At 37.6% G+C, this 18,619-nt stretch overlaps 5 protein-coding genes across 8 annotated transcripts; 4 read left to right on the top strand and 1 right to left on the bottom strand.

The window, feature by feature from the left end:
• Positions 1 to 3,997: 3,997 nt before the first annotated feature.
• LOC111781247 (FAD-dependent oxidoreductase family protein) lies at positions 3,998 to 5,697 on the top strand. The gene is made up of 2 exons (XM_023661729.2): positions 3,998 to 5,024; positions 5,111 to 5,697. Exons 1-2 carry the CDS (start codon positions 4,067 to 4,069, stop codon positions 5,491 to 5,493), a joined length of 1,341 nt encoding a protein of 446 aa, XP_023517497.2. The 5' UTR covers positions 3,998 to 4,066; the 3' UTR covers positions 5,494 to 5,697.
• A 278-nt stretch (positions 5,698 to 5,975) lies between these two features.
• LOC111782283 (microtubule-associated protein RP/EB family member 1C) lies at positions 5,976 to 7,996 on the top strand. Its single transcript, XM_023663133.2, has 6 exons — positions 5,976 to 6,253; positions 6,356 to 6,511; positions 6,679 to 6,785; positions 7,037 to 7,253; positions 7,333 to 7,446; positions 7,555 to 7,996. Exons 1-6 carry the CDS (start codon positions 6,146 to 6,148, stop codon positions 7,837 to 7,839), a joined length of 987 nt encoding a protein of 328 aa, XP_023518901.2. The 5' UTR covers positions 5,976 to 6,145; the 3' UTR covers positions 7,840 to 7,996.
• Positions 7,997 to 8,137: 141 nt separating this feature from the next.
• LOC111782284 (ADP-ribosylation factor 1) lies at positions 8,138 to 9,924 on the top strand. Its single transcript, XM_023663134.2, has 6 exons — positions 8,138 to 8,541; positions 8,614 to 8,684; positions 8,782 to 8,901; positions 8,987 to 9,105; positions 9,440 to 9,521; positions 9,652 to 9,924. The coding sequence occupies exons 1-6, from the start codon at positions 8,394 to 8,396 to the stop codon at positions 9,655 to 9,657; spliced, it is 546 nt and encodes a 181-aa protein (XP_023518902.1). The 5' UTR covers positions 8,138 to 8,393; the 3' UTR covers positions 9,658 to 9,924.
• A 745-nt stretch (positions 9,925 to 10,669) lies between these two features.
• LOC111781197 (cyclin-D3-3) lies at positions 10,670 to 12,762 on the bottom strand. 2 transcript variants are annotated; one of them, XM_023661666.2, is made up of 4 exons: positions 11,909 to 12,762; positions 11,586 to 11,787; positions 11,339 to 11,490; positions 10,670 to 11,241 (listed from the first exon to the last, which is right to left on the bottom strand). In XM_023661666.2, the coding sequence occupies exons 1-4, from the start codon at positions 12,416 to 12,418 to the stop codon at positions 11,071 to 11,073; spliced, it is 1,035 nt and encodes a 344-aa protein (XP_023517434.2). In that variant the 5' UTR covers positions 12,419 to 12,762; the 3' UTR covers positions 10,670 to 11,070. The 2 variants fall into 2 exon arrangements, with proteins under 2 accessions (XP_023517434.2, XP_023517435.2); XM_023661667.2 differs by having other exon boundaries at positions 11,339 to 11,469; positions 11,909 to 12,728.
• Positions 12,763 to 13,745: 983 nt separating this feature from the next.
• LOC111782152 (small RNA degrading nuclease 1) lies at positions 13,746 to 18,578 on the top strand. Of its 3 annotated transcripts, none has more exons than XM_023662960.2 (12): positions 13,747 to 13,956; positions 14,181 to 14,363; positions 14,437 to 14,526; positions 14,632 to 14,700; positions 14,851 to 14,958; positions 15,187 to 15,303; positions 15,385 to 15,454; positions 16,227 to 16,327; positions 16,497 to 16,631; positions 16,721 to 16,828; positions 17,340 to 17,447; positions 17,672 to 18,578. In XM_023662960.2, exons 1-12 carry the CDS (start codon positions 13,924 to 13,926, stop codon positions 18,077 to 18,079), a joined length of 1,530 nt encoding a protein of 509 aa, XP_023518728.1. In that variant the 5' UTR covers positions 13,747 to 13,923; the 3' UTR covers positions 18,080 to 18,578. The 3 variants fall into 3 exon arrangements, with proteins under 3 accessions (XP_086976161.1, XP_023518728.1, XP_023518727.1); XM_023662959.2 differs by having other exon boundaries at positions 13,753 to 13,956; positions 14,851 to 14,991; XM_087120035.1 differs by lacking the exon at positions 16,721 to 16,828 and having other exon boundaries at positions 13,746 to 13,956; positions 14,851 to 14,991.
• Positions 18,579 to 18,619: the final 41 nt, after the last annotated feature.

Below are 18,619 nucleotides of genomic sequence, written 5' to 3'. Positions count from 1 at the left end.
AACAGTGGGAATTAAAATCAATATGTTCAGTAAAATACTTTTTTTACAAGAATTTAAAGTTAAATTAAATAGTGTTATTTTAGGAAAAGAGAGAACTTGGGAGCTAAGCAAAATGGGGAGAGATGGTAAGGAGGAAGCTAAGGGTACGGAGATTTGCAGGGGGTGGTTGAAAAGAAACCACTTTCACTGATTTTGCCAGCCTGTCTACCATTTCCCTCCACCCGTTTTTTTTTTAAAATAATAATAAATTCCATTTCTTCGCGTGTCTCTTTCTTTTTTTCTTTTTTTATTAGTTTTAAAGGGGAAAAAAAAAAAAAAAACAGGAAAAAAATGATGATGTGGCAGAAAACGACAATTACGGACGCCGAATTGGGGAGCGAATAATTATTGCTGCATTTGTGTCAGTACAGGCTGTAAGCCCTGACAATATCATCACGTCCACCAGTCTCCCGCCTCCACGTAGCTAACTAACTTTGGGGACTTTTTATCCACCGACACCCGCCGGTGATGATAGTCTTTTCCCACCTCTTTCCCTCTCCCCTCTTTGCCTTTACTCCTCCTTGTACGGCCCTGTTGCCTACACTCAACCTCACCCCCCATCTCCTTATTTTCCTCACTTTTATTAATATAAATTTATAAATTTAACATTAAAAAAAATGAAATAAATATGGAATGGAACTTAATATGGCCACCATATTATTATTATTATTATATAGTTTATCATTGGAAATTTATAAATGCGTAAAGTACGTGATATATTTTCTAAATTATCGGGTAAATATTACAAAATTAATTGATAAAAAAGATATGTCCAAAACCATAATATGGTTTATCTATTTAATTAATTAACTATGTATTTATTTATTTATTGGGGGGGCCGGAAAAGACCGGTATGGTACAAAGGCAAAAGAAGGGATGCGGAGAATCCATTTCATTATTTTAGTATTGTAAAGGTAATAAGGAGGCAAGACAGCTGGAAAAAACCCGCATTTTCTCTATACGGTTTTATTATTTTTATTCCTATCTATTACCTTCACACGTGCTTCTTAACGCCTCTCTCACGTGTTTTCTTCAGCCGTACACAGAACCCACGTGCGGCTTTGCCATTTTTATTTCGTTACGAGGGCATTAATGTAATTCAACCAACCAATTTGGTAGTTTTTTTTTTGTTAAATAAAGTCTATTATTAAATTAATTATCTCCCCCGGATCTCAAACAGCCATCGACCACCACCGCCACCACACATGTGCTTTCTATTTTATTTATTTTCTAAACATTCCATTCTACTTTTTATTTTTCTGTTTCATTCTTTTATTATTTATTAATTTTTTTTACATTTCATTTAATGAAAGTTAAGAGTTTGTCTATTTCCAACTACTTTCATTATTTATGAATTTAAAATTTTCAAATTTAAAGCTTCATCGGAAAATTATTGCTTAGCAACATTAATAGATAAATGTTCTTTTAAGATTAAATTTGTTTAATTAATACATTGAAAAAATTGGAATATTTGGTCGGTAAGGGAATATATTTCAAAAAATAGGAGAGAGAGAGAGATGGCACGTGGGAAGGGAACGCTCGAGGAGGTTTCGTAGCACATGTACGGAGGTCGGTAGTGGGAAGCCAAACCGTTTGACCCTTCTTTTTTAATTAAAAAAATATATAATTTTAAGACGGTGGTGGGACCTGTCTTGGGCCTTTCCACATCTTCCAATAAGATGACGTAAATGTTAATGTGGGGACCAGCAATGTAGCACGTTTATTTTATTTGGAATTTCTGAAATCATTAAAATAATACGAAGCATTTACTTTCCGACCAAATTTCACCACCTTACCCATCTGTCTGGTTGGATGTTTCAAACACGGTGCGTTTCGCCTTTTTCTCCTTTCCTACCAAATTCTTCTCCCTTACTATTCATTAATACTATTGTTTAAGAGGCAAATTATTGCATTTACTTCCATTCCTTAATTTCATTTATTATTATTAAACACGGGTTAATTTTATCTAACATCACATTTAATTAGAACATACTAGAAATTTATATCAATATCAGTGACCTAAACCCACTTAATTATGTTGTTTTTGTAGCTCAAAAACAATCGAAGAAAACACGTCATGTCTCAAAGTATTATACAAAATAATTAAGAGATTTGTTTTTCGATCTATATTAATATTAGTTTGGTTAAATCGAAGAAATTGTATATAATTAAAAAGATGGATGAAAATTTTAATATATTTATCTTAGTTGCATATTTGGATAAATCCTTGAAAGTCAATTTCACGTGAGCATTTTTAAACTGAATATCAACCGAATTGTTATGAAAATTAAAATATAATAGTATGGTAAAATATGTTAGGGAACTCTACTACTTTTTATTTAATTTCTAATAAATTATTATTTTAAATTTGCCCTACCAAAGTCTACAAAGCACGAAACGAATTTTTTAATTGTTTAGGAAATATAAAATTATCTCATGACAATATTATAGTACTGGACACGTGCGAAACGAGGATTCCCTCCTATCCATCCTGGCCCATAACAGACAAAATTGACAGTTGTATTGCGAATCACACGTGTCATGCACAAAAAGCACCACGTCTTCCTTGACTGGATTGCTCAACCTCAGACAGAGGAGTCCCGGAGCGTAGTCATGTCGGATGTTCCCAGTTGTCTTCCACGTCGTCGAATTTTCCAAGCGGACCCTACCTTCTCGTCGATTCCAACGATAACTAAGTTCACTATTTTAATAAATAACTAATGCAATAGAACTGAAAATTATATAAATATATATATAATATATATATAGACCAAGATAATTAGTATTTTATTTAAAATTATAATGATTTATAAAAAAAAAATTATTGCATGAATGCTAGTTCTTTTAATTAAAATAAAATTATAGAAACTGTCTAATGTTAACATTCTCTTAAATATAATTTTTTTTTTTAAAAAGGAGGATTTATAATTATTGCATGAATTTATATATTTAAGGAAAATAGGGAAAGAGATAAGCATGGGAAGGCCACGTCATATGATTCGCTAGCTGTAAGGCATTTACTTTTGTGATTGGGTAAGAGGCTAAGAGTAGGAAGGAGCCATAATGGACCTATTTATTAGTGTTTATTCACACTATTTTATATGTCTATGCACAAATCTCCATGCCTTTATTTTTGTGAGTTTTTTTTTTTTTTTTTTTTTTTTTTTTTTTTTAATAATAAAAATATATTAATTAGTGGTTATTAACAAAGTGGGTAGTTAAAGAAGTTTAAATTCTTCACCTTTGTGATTAAATACCTAAAATTTTGTTTATTCCTTTTTTCAAAGGGCTTGATAAAAGAAGACATTGACATCTTAATTATTGATTACAAAAATCTCTCATTATATATATATATATATATATATACACGACAATATTAAATTTAGACAAACTCCACTAATGCAATTTCCTTTTGACTAAAAGGGACAATTAATTACTTGATTGGTATAAGAACCTAATGAATAAGTCTTCCACTAGCAATGCCCAACTTGGTGTTAAATTCAACTAGATATATCCATATATGCATGCATTTTTAAATATTCCCTTTTATTATTACAAACTTTGGAGTTGTATGCCATTATTTTGTCACATATTTGCATATAATATGTTTTTTCCCCTAAGCTCACTTTTTTAATATTTAATGCATAGTTTTAGACTTCTTTTTGGTTTTTGTTTTTTATAAATTATAAATTAATATTAGTAGTAATTAATGAGTAGGGGTTAGTAGGGTAGGTAAATTTGGATATTACACTTAATAATTTAATTTTAGGTAGAAGTTTGATTAAAACGCAGCTTATGATTGCCTTTATTTGCCAATTATGTTGTTTTCCTTTGGCCTAAACTCACCTCCAAACATGGCGGCTTTTCTCATTATCAACCAATTAAGCTTGTCTTGTAGCTAATTAAAAGATAATTAACCTAAAAGTAACTAAATAATATTTCATATGTGGATCAAATTATGGGCCTTTGATGAAGAGATTCCAAATGGGCTTCTTTTTGGGCCACAATCTGGCCCAATTTCTGGACGATGAGGCGACCAGGTGTCGGCCCAAGTGAAGAATTTGGGAGAGAAGTAGTATCGGCAGAAATGGCACCGACAGTTTCAGCGTCATCGTTCTCTCCGTTTCTTCGTTCGATCCCGAACTCTAGGCCTTCCACTGTTGCGTTGATTAGATCCTCTTATTCTCCCGCAGCGTCGCCGTCGTCGATGGAGATGGAAACCAGAAAAGTAGTCGTTTGCGGCGGAGGGGTGATCGGAGTCTGCACCGCGTACTTTTTAGCCAAGAAAGGGGCGGCAGTCACTCTCGTCGAGAAATCCGCCATCGCATGCGCTGCGTCGGGCAAGGCCGGCGGCTTCCTCGCCCTCGACTGGTGCGACGGCGGACCCTTATCCACTCTCGCTCGCGCAAGCTTTAATCTCCACCGCTCTCTCTCACAGGAGCTCGATGGCCCTAAATCGTACGGTTACAGAGCCCTAACCACTCTCAGCCTTACGATTTCCGAATCGCAAAACCCTTCCACCCCCTCTACTTCCACTTCTAAATCCACCGGCGATTCCGCCGTACCTCCGTGGGTCGATGGCCCCGCTCGGAATACGAGAACCATCGGAAATACGGAAACGACGGCACAAGTGCACCCGCAGCTCTTCACTCGGACCCTCATATCCAATGCAATCGAAAATTACGGCGTGGAGGTTGTGACCGGGAAATTGCAGAGGATTACGTCGGAGGGCGGAAAAGTTGAATCGGCGGTGCTTGAGGACGGCCGAGTAATTAACGCTGATGCGGTGGTTCTGGCATTGGGACCGTGGTCTGGGAAATTCGAGGCGGTATCGTCGCTGTTCAGAGTGTACGGCCTCAAAGCGCACAGCATAATTTTGGAACCTAAAGATCCTGAAGCCATTACTCCGCATGCTCTGTTTCTGGGTTACTATCCAGCCCAGGGAGGAAAGCCCATAGACCCGGAGGTGTATCCTCGTCCCACTGGTGAGCTTGTTTTCGGATTTCGAATTTTGTATACAGTTTTTTGGGATTGTAATTTTGAATGTAAATGGGGTTGATGGGCTGGGCAGGGGAGGTGTACGTGTGCGGGATGTCGGCGGTGGAGGAAGTGCCGGAGGATCCAGAGGAAATCGCAGCCAATCCAGAATCGATAAGCGTTCTAAAGAGAGTTGCGAAGACTGTGTCGAGCCGATTGGGGGAAGGGGAGGCCGAATTGAAGGCAGAGCAGGCATGCTTCTTGCCATGCACGGATGATGATTTGCCGGTGATCGGCGAGCTTCCTGGGACAAAAGGGTGTTATGTGGCGACTGGTCACAGTTGTTGGGGAATTTTGAATGGGCCTGCAACTGGGGCGGCCATGGCTGAGCTTGTTTTGGATGGAGAATCCGCCATTGTCGATCTTAGTCGATTCAGTCCAGCGAGGTTTGTGGGACAAAGAAGAAGGAAACATTGATAAAAAGGAACAGGTTTGGGTGGATGGGGGATTGTCTCAGTTTCTTCCATTCTTGAATCTCTTTGAAGCTATTCTGTATGTGAAGGTTCATGGAATGCAAATTCCATTGTACAGTCCTTCAAGTTCATGCCTTATTTTTCATTTTTCGTTGATTTTGTTTAATAAAACACTCTTGGTTTGGTAATTCACCATTTATTTCGTCTTTGACTCTTTAGTTTATATTATTATTACAAAAATTTGTTTTGTTATAGCTCTAATTTACATCTCTATTGCAATTAATTACAATTAAACTTTTAGATAATAATCTTTGATTTCTTTTAATATTTTAATAATTTCACGAACAAATTTTAGTTATTTATAAAATTAAAAAAACGAAAGTATAAAATGCACGTTAATGGGCTTAGAGCCCAAAAAAGTTTCTGCTTTTAGTGGATTAGAGGGGCCTAATAGCCCATGTAAAGATGGGGCGACCGTTCTTGACGACGTTTGAATTATTTGAAATCCCGCTCCTCCTCCCATTTTAAATTCCTCTCCTCAAAAATCCGTTGGCAAACCCATATCAACTCGATCTTCTTCTCCCTGGATCTCCGGACAGGGAAATAGTTTCAGAGCCGGCGACAGATTCCGACAGAGAAATTCTGAGCCCTAAGAAATGGCGACAAAAATTGGGATGATGGATTCGGCTTATTTTGTTGGAAGATCGGAGATCCTCTCCTGGATCAACTCCACTCTTCATCTTAATCTTTCCAAAGTCGAGGAGGTTTCTCCCTGATCCTTTTATTATTCATATCTATTTTTCGAGCTTTCTAGATTTATTTTTATTTTTTAAATTTTGACCCTGTTATGGATTCTTGAGTTGTAGGCATGCTCAGGTGCGGTTCATTGTCAATTGATGGATGCAGCTCACCCAGGGATGGTGCCGATGCACAAGGTCAACTTCGACGCGAAGAGCGAGTACGAAATGATTCAGAATTTTAAGGTCCTCCAAGATGTCTTCAACAAACTAAAGATCACTAAGGTATCTTCTTTTTATCAACCCCTTTGGTTTTATCTATTATTTGTACAACTTTACAGATTGGTTCTGTTTCTTTAAGAAATATTCTGACTGATGAGGATTTTCTTTTGGGTTCTTTGCATCCGCTTGATCTGTATTTTATTACTTTTCTCCCATGAAAAATGTTGTAGCATATCGAGGTGAGTAAGCTTGTGAAAGGAAGGCCCCTTGATAATCTGGAGTTCATGCAGTGGATGAAACGTTATTGTGATTCCGTTAATGGAGGCGTTTTGCAGTCGTAAGTTTGTCTATTATCTGCTACAATTTCAATTACCAGAATTAACTTTGTTTTGTTGAGGGCTGGGTTGATCATCATGCTTTTAATTCGTGATTCGCCCCTTTCGCGTCATGATTTGATCAACATAAACGATGGTCAATTTCAATGTCTGAAAAGGGATGATCCTCAAGAAGTCATTAGTATATTTATTTTAATCCAGATTGTTGAATTATACTGCAATATTGGTTATCCGTTTTTATTATTCTTGGTAGTTACAATGCTTTGGAAAGGAGAGAAACTTCCAAAGGAGGAAAGGAGGCAAGCAAAAAAGGCAACACATCACATTCTTCTGCGAAAGGTTCAGCAGCAGCATCCAGGCCTCAGGTCTCTCAGAATGCTCGGAAAAATGAAGCATCAGCTAACTCAGGAAATCAGGCAGCACATGTTTCTAAACCTCCATCTCATGGGATAACTGCGTATGATGAACAGGTATTTTCTGAAGCTGCATGACTTTGATATATAACACAATAGAAACTGGAAAGCATATACTTACTAGTGTAAAATGCAGATCACGACGTTGAAGCTGTCAATCGACAGCCTCGAGAAAGAGAGGGATTTCTACTTTGCTAAGCTAAGGGATATTGAGATACTCTGCCAGAGTCCAGAGATTGAAAATTTGCCCGTACTTATTTCCTATAATCATCTCTCTAATTCTATCCGTATTTTCTTTGGGTTACTAGAATTTCAAGCCCATTTTATTGAGCATTTCCATTTCCATTCGTTTTTACAGGTAGTTGGAGCTGTAAGGAAGATACTGTATGCTGTAGATGATGATGCCTCAGTGGTAGCAGAAGCTCAAGTTATGTTGTCCGCTCACCAGAAGGAAACAATAAGCCACTCAAGTCCAATCTCTGAAGTGCCTTCTGATGAGAAGCTAAGCTTAGATACCCAGAAGAGAAAAAATATTATCAATCTTGATGTAGATGTTGCTGGCATAACAACTTTGTCTCCCAGGCAAAGGGTGACCGATGCTTCTGACGTTCATTGCAGTGGGTTACCTCTTATGACCTACTAACAAGAGAACACTCCTTATTTTAGCAGTACAATTCAATTGCTAGGATTGTCAAGTTTTTTGTCTCAAGAGTAGTTTTTCAGATTTTCATGAAGTTGTTCTTTATGTAGACTTTTACTGAAGACCCTTCGGATATAATATACTCGGGATGTTTTGTTCATGGCCAACACCGCTGATGCTAATTTGGTAGATCGGGTTCATTGATTTTGTTTGTTCTCTTTCTCATTTCAAATGTGAGTGTCAGAGTACTATTACATTGCTACTTGGCAATTGAAGAATCCCAAAAACAAATGGCTATGGCAAAACCACCAATAGTTATTCAAAACTCAGGCTCTTTATTCCTGAAATCTTATCGGAATCCAATTCCCTTTGCCTTTTAACGCCTTTTATCATTTTCTCTATAATGCTCCTTGATGCTAAAGCCACTCGACGACTCAACTTTTCATTTGGGTTTGCTCTTCTTCCTCTTCTCGCTTTCCAAGCGCAAGAATTCTTCGTCGCACAGGTAGTTCATATTAGTCAGTTAATTTTGTGGTCTGAAATCTTGATCGGCAACCATGGGAATGGCAATATCTCGGCTTGTAAGGATGCTGTTTGCAAAGAAAGAAATGAGGATTTTAATGGTGGGTCTTGATGCTTCTGGAAAAACAACCATTTTGTATAAGTTGAAGCTTGGAGAGATTGTCACCACCATACCCACCATCGGTATCTCCTTTTTCTAAGCCCCTTTTTAGCTTTGGTGATTACATATTTTTAATCTATTTATTCATCGATCAGGTTTTAATGTCGAAACGGTTGAGTACAAGAATGTTAGCTTTACAGTGTGGGATGTTGGAGGCCAAGATAAGGTATTCTCTTAGTTTGATCATTTGATGAACATGAGACATATTCCATCAACCCAATAATGAAGCTTTGATTCATTGCTTTCTTGTTGATGCTATGCAGATCAGACCTCTATGGAGGCACTATTTTCAGAACACGCATGGTCTTATCTTCGTGGTGGATAGCAATGACAAAGATAGGATATCAGAAGCCAGGGATGAGCTTCACAGGATGCTCAGTGAGGTGCTTAATTCTAAATGCTTCTTTCATCCACCCTCACAAATCACTTGGCTTTTACACTTAATCTTGCTTTTGCTCCTCCTTCAAGCATGAACTTGTTGATGCAACTGTGCTGGTGTTTGCCAACAAGCAAGACCTTCCAAATGCTATGACTGTTGCTGAAATCACTGATAAACTTGGCCTTCACTCACTTCGACATCGTCGCTGGTACATATCTCTCTTTAGAAAATACTATTGTTGGTCTCCCATGCTATAGTCACGTAACAATTCTTCAAGCTCACTGCTAGCAAATATTGTCATTTTTGGACTTTCCCTTCCGAGCTTCTCTCAAGATTTTTAAAACGTGTCTACTAGGGAAGATAAACTACCGCTAGCCGATATTCTCATATTTATTGCTGTCTTATTACATACTTTACGCAGTAGTATCACTAATATTTTTATTCAGTGAAGATAGACCACTTCAAAGACTTGGGTAGAATTTTCTTTTTGAACACTTTTTCCATTTTTAATTTTACTGAAACTAGAGAGATGAGTGATGCAGGTACATCCAGGCCACTTGTGCCACTTCAGGCCAAGGACTGTATGAAGGTCTTGATTGGCTGTCTAGCAATATCTCAAACAAGGCAAGTTCCATAGCTTTATCTGGTTTTTTCTCTTTGTTCCTTTAAAGTTAAGCTTTATTCTTTGTTAGACTGGATGAAAAAACAGAACATCTACCCAAAACTAACAGATGGGTTTAAGCTTTCGTTGTAGGTCTAATCCCAGTTGTTTTGATGAACACCTTGTGGGAAAGCTCTTTAAATTAAACCAGAAGGAACCTAAATATGTACCTGAAAGACCTGTGCACTCTGATCTGCAGTGTTGAATTCTCACGTTTTCGTGTATAGTTTCGGTTTGAGATCCAAGAAAGATATGTACAAAAGCAGTGATGGAAGAACCCCATGCCATGTGAACGATAATAAAGAAAAATTAAAAAATAAATGTTATTTTATAAATGTGGGTCTTGTTGCTCCACCCTTTCGTGTTCTTTCACTGTTACATGTCTTGTTCTTGTTTCTCATCACCCAGGTTGCTTCCCCACGTAGTCTTGGGAGAATATTGTTATAATCTGATGAACCATCATGCGAAATTTAATCATATAAGAATGCCAAAATGATGGAGCCAGGATAAGAAACTTGAAAAATTAATAATTCAAACCAAAAGCCAAAAAAATCAAAACACTCAAGAGATTGTGCTGTCCATTTGGATCTTGTTGAAGTGATATCGTAACAGCTCAAATATATTGTTATCAGATTCTGTGATCCATATTGCTGTCAGCCTCATAGTTTTAAAATACGTCTACTAGGAAAAGATTTTTATACCTTTATGAGAAATGATTGTGTCACATATACTAGTTAAGACATGATCGGAGAAGTTTGAATGTACTTGGCAGATACTGTTTGACAAAATTCAAATCCTATATTTGGGTTCTCAAATCTCAATTCTCAATGTTCATTCCCATTTGCTGTGGTGGTTTCGGTTCCCATTTTACGATACTATTCAAAACGTGCAGAACCAACCCCTATGGTTTCTGGATTTACAGCTTAGAAGAACTCTCATGACCCAAAGAACTGAGCAGTCAGGTTTTGGCTGTCAGTTCTTACAGCATGATTTTGACTCCATGAAGCATCACTGTCATCAAACTGTTCCTTGAAGAACCAAACAACCTTTCAACCTTCAAGTCCAGTCTACAACAGTTACGCCCTTCACAATTAAAATATTGCAAGGAGTAAATAAAAGAGACAACTAGATTTGAATTTACAAATAATATGGTCTCAAATTGAAGTAGTACTATATCCAAGATGGAGTACATGAAAAGACTATTCATAACTCAACATAGAAACCCAACCAAGATCTTCCCCTCCTCAATCCCACTCTGTTTCTCCCCACCACCAGTGAAAGAACCAATACACATCTTCAGAGCAATGATTCCTAGTCTCACCAGTTTTAATTCCCAATAGGCAACGACAACAAAAAAAATTGGACATCATATTATATAATGCATGTGAGAAGTGAAGAGAGTCCCAGAACAATTTCAAGAGTATTGCTTCAGCAGAAGGCTGGTAGGAAGTAGGAGCATCAAGAAAGATTTCATAGGCCAAATGGCGCGCTTTCTCAATGTGGAGTGTTAGGCTACGGTGAGATGGATGGTACCATTGGCCATGAATCATTCGAGGAGTCAGAGATGAAGTATCCGTCCATAACATCGCGTGGGCTACCCAGTCCACACATTTGATAGCTATTGATACTGCCATTACTGCCAAGTGAATCAAGGATGACCTTGTAGCATTCATCTAGATGATTCTGTAAAGATATAACATGTTTCAGCTGGCCATAACTTTAGGCAATGCAGTAGAAAATCAGAAACATTCAGACATTCATCCGTGTTGTTCATCAGTACCTTATTAATTTTAAGTACACTGAGGAGCTCATTCTGGTATTCCAAGAAATTACATGGCTCAATCTCATTAATGATATGCAATATTGTAGCGGTGGCCAAGACAGAAGGCAGGTAGCACAAGAATCTATGATCTGGCAGTGGAATGACCATTGCTATTAAGATACCAACCATTTCATTATGGAACAACATTTATGTTCGCATGATAAGCAAAGAAACAAAAGTTAGGCACTATAAGTCAGCCATTTACCAGCTATTATAGAGAGGAGATGGCTCTGAAACCTCCCAAGAAGCTCCCAAAGCATATGGTCCTTCAGAGGCAACCTCCTGGTAATGTGACGAAGAAAGGAAAAGGGAGTAACTGGATGCATCTTCCATTGAAGGGCAGACAACACCAGTAGCTCCATTCTCTGTATGGTCTTAGCTTCAAATAAAAACTTGGATTCTACCACCTAAAACAGAATACAACAATGCCAAGTTTCAAAATGGGTTTACAGAGCAAGAAACCAAGAATGTAGTTTCACTGCGGCATTTCATCAAACAGTTGGAGGATGATTTGAAAGCTTTACATACTTGAAGGTCCAGGAGAAGGGGGACCTGGGTCTCCTCCACTTTGGCAGCCAGCGAGAGGCAAGCAACAGCTGCAAGCTGACTCATCCATGGCTTGTCCCTCTGGAACCTCACATTTGAAACGAATCTATCGAAGTAGTTAACAGCAAGAAGAGAGGTGAAAGCAGAGAAAGCGTAGTGATGTTTAACACTAAAAATCCAGGACAATGCCTCATTCCGAGCCTGAATTAGATACCCATCAGAGGTAACAGAAGCATTACAAACACGAGTTTGCTCTTCTTTTGAAATTAGAGACTGCAATTCTTCATCATCCTCCCAAAGTGGGTCTTTTTCCAGCAAATTAATAGCGAGAAAAGGCTGGTCCATTCTCAGAGTTTCCCAGTAATCGCTATCTTCAACGGTCCCATTTCCATCGAAATCTTCGTCGCAGCAGAGGTCTTCACAGAACAGGGCATCAAGAACGTAGGACTGGGTTTCAATCTCCTGAACCTGGGCTTCATCCGGGAGAGCCATGGGGTTGTTTTGTTGGAAGAAAAAGGAGGAGAAAGGGTTATGTCATTTGAGGAATGGGAAGGCGAAAGAAGAAAAGGGAGTGGTCAAAGAGAAAGGGATATCCATAGGCGTATCTGTTACTGGGCGATTGGATTGAGATTGAGAATGAGATTTTTGAGCAGAGGAGAGAGAGAGAGAGACACAGTCCCAGAATGAAGCTAAGCAACAAAGAGGTTTTATGCGGAGATGGTTGCACGCCTGTCGTCTTTTCACTTTATAATGTTTTGGGGTTTGGCTCTGTCTTTGTCTTTCCTCGAAGTCTCTTTTTTGAGATTTAAAATAAATATGAGAAAGCAGAGTGCAAAAGAAACAAAGAAAAGACTTTTTGGAGTTTGGCGCGGATAATGAAACGCAACGGTACACTGCACACTACTCACTCCTCCACTCACCTAAGCTATGCTTGCCTCCTCATTCCCTCCCAATTTCTCCGTCTTTTTTCTTTTTCTTTATATTTAAATCTTTATAAATATATAGAAATATGTTGTTTAAATATATTCATTTAACTTTAAAAAATAGGAAAAAATCCCTGTTCGCCTCCAGATTCTTTTAGAAAATAAATGAATTTTAAAATTGAAAAAAGAGGGTGGATACAGCTTCTCCGTCCCCACGCCTGTGGCACGTGTAGTCCCTACTCTAAAAAATGTTGGGTTTTTTTTTTTTTTTTTTTTTTTTATATATAATTATACCCAAAATATGAACAGTGGGTTGAAGGGGGAAATATATTTTGAAGCCAATAGTATTTTACATAGCCATACGAAATGACCGGGCGAGTCAACGTGGCAGTTTTTGAGTGCGTAAGCTATCCGATTGGATAAGGGGCGAGTAAATACACGCGAGTAAAGCACGAATCGTTGACCGTAGACTAAAGTAGAAAGGGGAAATTACGATACGCTCCATGCGCGAATGTTGAGCGGTGTATTGTCTGCTCCCTTCTTCCAACTGTTAGAATAGGTCAACGACTTTAATAATCTTCTCACTCAGCGTTTGAAGCCGTTTGCTTTGCTCTTAAACTGGGTGGGTGGGTCGTTTGCCTTGTAAACCTACTTGAAGAAGAAAAAGAAGGACCAAAAACAAATCGGCTCAATAAATGTGCCGTCTTGTCGGCTTAAGACAGAGCCCCGTACGGCTCTCTGATGTCTTCTTGACCTTTAATCCTCTGGCCCTACCGTTCACCCTACTCACTGCTCTGTACTTCTTCTTCTTCTTCTTTCTTTTTTTATTTTTTATTTTTTATTTTTCCTTTTCTGCCCCTTTTAAACACTCCTTACGGCCCAAACCAAGTATTCTTGTTGCACCCGGAAACCCGACCCTAATTTAATTATGGAGCACCGAGTATTCTGGTTGCACCCACAAACCCGACCCTAATTCTGGTTGGGTTGCCCCATTCATTCTTAATCAACAGCTTTCTCGTCAAAGAACACTACGCGGCGGGAACCTACTCTCTTCGAATTCCGAAATCGTTTCCAATGGAGGACAAGATCGTTACAGCAGAGAAGACGGTAATCTCCGTGTCCTTCAATCTATATTTATCTTTATCATTCATGTCCTGTTCTCAACTGCTCTGCCAAGTATACACTTATTGTTTTGTTACTTTTAGTCATGGAATCTGTCGAAACTTCACTGTCTCGGTGATTCTGTTGGTTGAAGCCAGCAACCTAGGGAATATGTGTGGAAGTGTGTTGAATTTGTTTAAAAAGCTAGATCCCCCACGTTTGCTTCGTAGGTGCTTGTCGAGATGGTGCGGTTGGCCCAGAAGCGAGGTATGAAAGGTCGTGAAGGAGACTGGAAGGAGTTTCTTAAAAGGCATGACCCTAAGTTCGGGTCTAGCTTGAGCGACCCGTATAAGAGGCCCAATGATTTGTTGATTGCCTTTCTCAAGACCTTTAGTAAAGAGGATGATTTGATGGTAATGAATCGTTCTATCATAAACGCCACTTGAAGTTTTCGTGATATGCTCACTGTGCTCTTTCTGTTATTAGTTTTTGGATAAAGTACTACAGTGTAACGAGAAACGCAATTTTGTGAAGCAAGTATCGCAGAATGCTTCAGACAATGAATCACCTGAGCAGGTGGGTTCTTTTTTTTCTTTTTTTGGTGGAGGGATCAATCAATGCCTACAGTGACGAATTTTATATCTTAGTTACTTTTGCTAACCCGTGATTGTGGCAGTGCAGAGGCTGGTTCGGCTTACACTTGAACACCCACAATACTCGTTGGAATATTCATTCCCATCTTTTAATGAGGTCTGCTGTTCCTTTGCTTGCTTTCTGTGTTTCGAATCTCTTTCTTGTTTTGTTAATTGACTAATAAATTTTCCATTTAATATGTAATATCTTCTATGATTGCCTACCTATCTAGTGAATTTATGTTGACTTGTGGGTCTGATTTTGAAGGGATGGATTGTTACAAAATTCAGTCAAAAGTCTGACGCACTGAACTCAAATTCAATTTATGCCATTGATTGTGAGATGGTTCTCTGTGAAGATGGAACTGAGAATTTGGTGAGGGTTTGCATGGTGGATCGTGACTTACAAGTATTCTCTTGACCTTTCTGTCTTCTCGTAGCCTCTGTTCAAATCTCCCTTTACACGCACACACCCACAGAAAAAAAAAATGGTCTCATTTGTTTTTTGTATAGTTCTTTCATAAATGGTTTCAAGCTTTTATCAGACCGTTTACTAGGCCCCTTATGCTTAATTTTATGCTGACCTTAAGAGTTTTCTCTTCAGGTGAAAATTGATGAACTTGTAAAACCTAGGAAAGCAATTAAAGACTACAGAACTGATATAACTGGAATTTCTCCTGGGGATTTAGATGATGTTACTTGTTCTTTGGTTGATGTACAGGTATCTGTAGTTTGTTTTTTATGAGGACGGTTTATTCTTCTTCTAACACATACGATCTGATATTCTTTGTGCAAATTGCAGAAATCCATTACAAAATTGCTGTCAAGTGGAACTATTTTGGTAGGCCACAGTCTGAACAATGACCTACGAGGTAATCTAAATATGATCATCGGTACTTGTATTCTTTCAGTTCTTCAAGGGCCATATTTTTATTTTTCAGTTTCAGCTTTAATTTTTCCGAAGTTCAACTTCAATAAAATTTATTTGTTAGGTTTTCTGAATCAACTTCCTACTGTGACTAGACGTAATAATTTACGTATAAATTGATGATGTTACAATAAATTATATTTTATTAATAGTATTGTAATTACCTCTTGCCTAATTTGACGGAAGATATATGACTTCAAAATTGGAAACTTATCCACCCTATTTAACCAACTCAAACTAAGTTTCAATTGGAGAAATTGGTCTTAATGAAAAGCCACTATGCTAACTACTGGCCACCTTATTAAAATACTGTCTTAAAGTTTTCATATCATCCTTTGTAACTATACCAAAAAATAAAAGATTCATGCTTTAAATGTAATTATGTCTCATTGATTTTCCATTTTATTTTATACTAATTGAATATGTTAATATCTTAAAATTAAATTGATCTTCAGTTAAAAAATCCAGAAAAGATCAAATGGGTAAGGATAAAATATCAAGTAATCAAAATAGTAAAAAAATGAGTTAAACTTAAAGATACAAGGGCATGACAACAAAAACAATCAGCCACGATATGCCACTTAAATGCACAAGCATATGGATTCCCATGTTAAGTATCCAAATTCCTTACAAACAAATGGCCTCTTGAAAATTGTGCATATTGCTTCTCCCTGACATTAGTTTATTTGTTGTCCTTTGTTCTTTTGTTGCTACAGCACTTCAATTAGATCATGCGAGGGTGATTGACACCTCTTATATCTTCAAGTATTTCAATGGATCTATCTATAGAAGGCCTTCTTTGAACAACCTGTGTAAGGCATGTGTAAAATACATGTTTTTCATAGTTTGTGCTCTTTCACTCATGCAATGTTTTTTTTTTTTTTTTTTTTTGTTTTTGTTTCTGCGAGGGCTTTTATGTTCATAATCAGAAATATTTGTCTCTTTTAGATGTCATTATGGCGAGTTTTTGTCCTCTTTTTCTACAGTCTGTCTTGGGCTATGACCTTCGTCAGGAGGGTGCTCCACATAATTGTCTAGATGATGCTCGGGCTGCCATGAAACTTGTTCTCGCAAAGCTAGAGAGCAAAGTTGATGATGTGATTACCGAAGCTGATGAGAATGTAAGAATAAGGATCTTCCAACACATTACAGTAACGCTTATGCTGTATGTGTTCATAGATTAATATTGATTTTCCTTTAAATACTGCAGACACCTCAAATTGGTATGGAGAAGTTGCTTCTTCATAGAATACCTGTTAATGTATCAAGTGAAGAATTAGCTGGAGTTATTAGTGGTGCTTTCACCATTGAAGTCAAGGTTGAATATGCTCAATTTATTTTGTATGCAATCCATAGATATGCATTCCGAATAATTTTTTGTGATAATTTCCATGCACATACATAGTCGATAGTTTTGATATATTATGAATCTTATAAAAATATCATGTACATAGTTTGTTACTGTGGGCTTGGTATCTTCACTTTTGATGAACGCTTATTTAATGGGTTCTTTGTGGATTAAGAAAGTTGAGTGGCCAAGTTAGCATTTAGCAGGAACGTGGATGGATCCTGAATTTATGTCGCACCATTTTGAACTACTTGATTTATCAACTTTTTCTTATATAAGCTTCAATTTTTTTTAGTAACTGGTCCATGCAGTTTAACAGGTCGACCAAATGTCTAGGTTGTTTGGTTGCACTGCCCTCTTCTATATATTCGAACACCATAATTGTTTTAACAACATGCGCATTATGTAATGTCTGAATTCTTCTCCATCTGCTTATCTTTTACCAACAAATTTTATGTTTTGACGATTCATCTTCCAACAGCCACCTAAGAATGGTCAAGGGGGGGATATATACTCCGCATTTGCCATTTTTAAGAATCCCAAAGAGGCACATGAAGCATTCGAACAGATTGAAGGTAGCCAAAATGAGGTAATAGTGAATACACATTTTCTTTATCTTTATGAGATGATTTATTTTCTTCATTTGATATGCTTTCCATATTCCCTAAGAAAAATGACACACATTTCACTTATACTATGCCATATCCTTGCCAAATTAGTCAATCATATTTCAGTACCGGGTAATTGATGCCCTGGGGAGAATTTTACGCTTGGTTTTACTGATTAATTTTTCCAATCCTGCCATACAATCAGGATTCATCTGGACGGCCACAGAAGCTCGTTAGATTTCAACGTTCAGGGACCACTGTTAGTATCTATGTTCGCAAAATGGGACGAAAGGATTTTGCTGACAAATTATCGTCTAGAAAAAGAGATATGGAAGTGATTGAAAACCTAGTCATGTCCAAAAAACAGAAGACTGATCAGAACATTGGGATGGATACGATTTCAAACTCAAGTAGAAGTCTCGACCATGTTGAGGAGGTTGAAATGTTGAATCTAGAATTGAAACAGGACTCGAGTCCGTGTTGTGATCACTTGAATGAGGTTGAGAGACTGAAGGAAGAATTGAGAAGGAAGGATTATGAACTTAGTAATCTGCGTAAAGCGATCACTGCTCTGAAGAAGAAAAACGAAAAGAAAAAAGGAAAAAAGAAGTAAATTTTGCTTTGAATCCACTCCCCTTGCCAGCTATAGTCTTGGTTCTGCCTGTACTCCTCTTCTGGTTTTTATCTCCATGATCCTGGTGCCTCTTTTGTGAATTACCGTGAAATTTATGGGATCAACACAGACAAGCTGCATCCTTTTACTAAAAGATTCATTGGGACGATTGACTACCCAGCTGCTAAACCAATATCCAGCCATGGAGCGAATAATCGGAGATAATTTATACAAATACTCAGTTTTGATGTTGTAGATCGTTACATTTTACTAATCTCGTGGGGGCAAGAGGAAAAGAGCTTCGACTTCCCTGTGTTATTACTTAAGAATAGTTTCATGTTGTTGTAGGTTTCCCTCAAGTGCCTCACTGGCCTAAGAGGTTAATTTTGTTTCTTTCTTTTTGTGCGCTAAGATTTTTTTTTTCAACTTTTTTTTTATTGAGTTAACTTTCTGGATGTCTTGGTTGTCTGATTCGTGCTATATATATACTTTTATTGAATTGCTCAGGGAATGCAAATGTTTTTATATGATAGAAAATAT

This window comes from Cucurbita pepo, chromosome 19 (genome assembly GCF_057944985.1).
Source record: "Cucurbita pepo subsp. pepo isolate OVF chromosome 19, ASM5794498v1, whole genome shotgun sequence".
NCBI classification, from domain to species: domain Eukaryota; kingdom Viridiplantae; phylum Streptophyta; class Magnoliopsida; order Cucurbitales; family Cucurbitaceae; genus Cucurbita; species Cucurbita pepo.
Note: the sequence above shows the minus strand (reverse complement) of the source record. Positions and strands in the feature narration are given on the sequence as shown.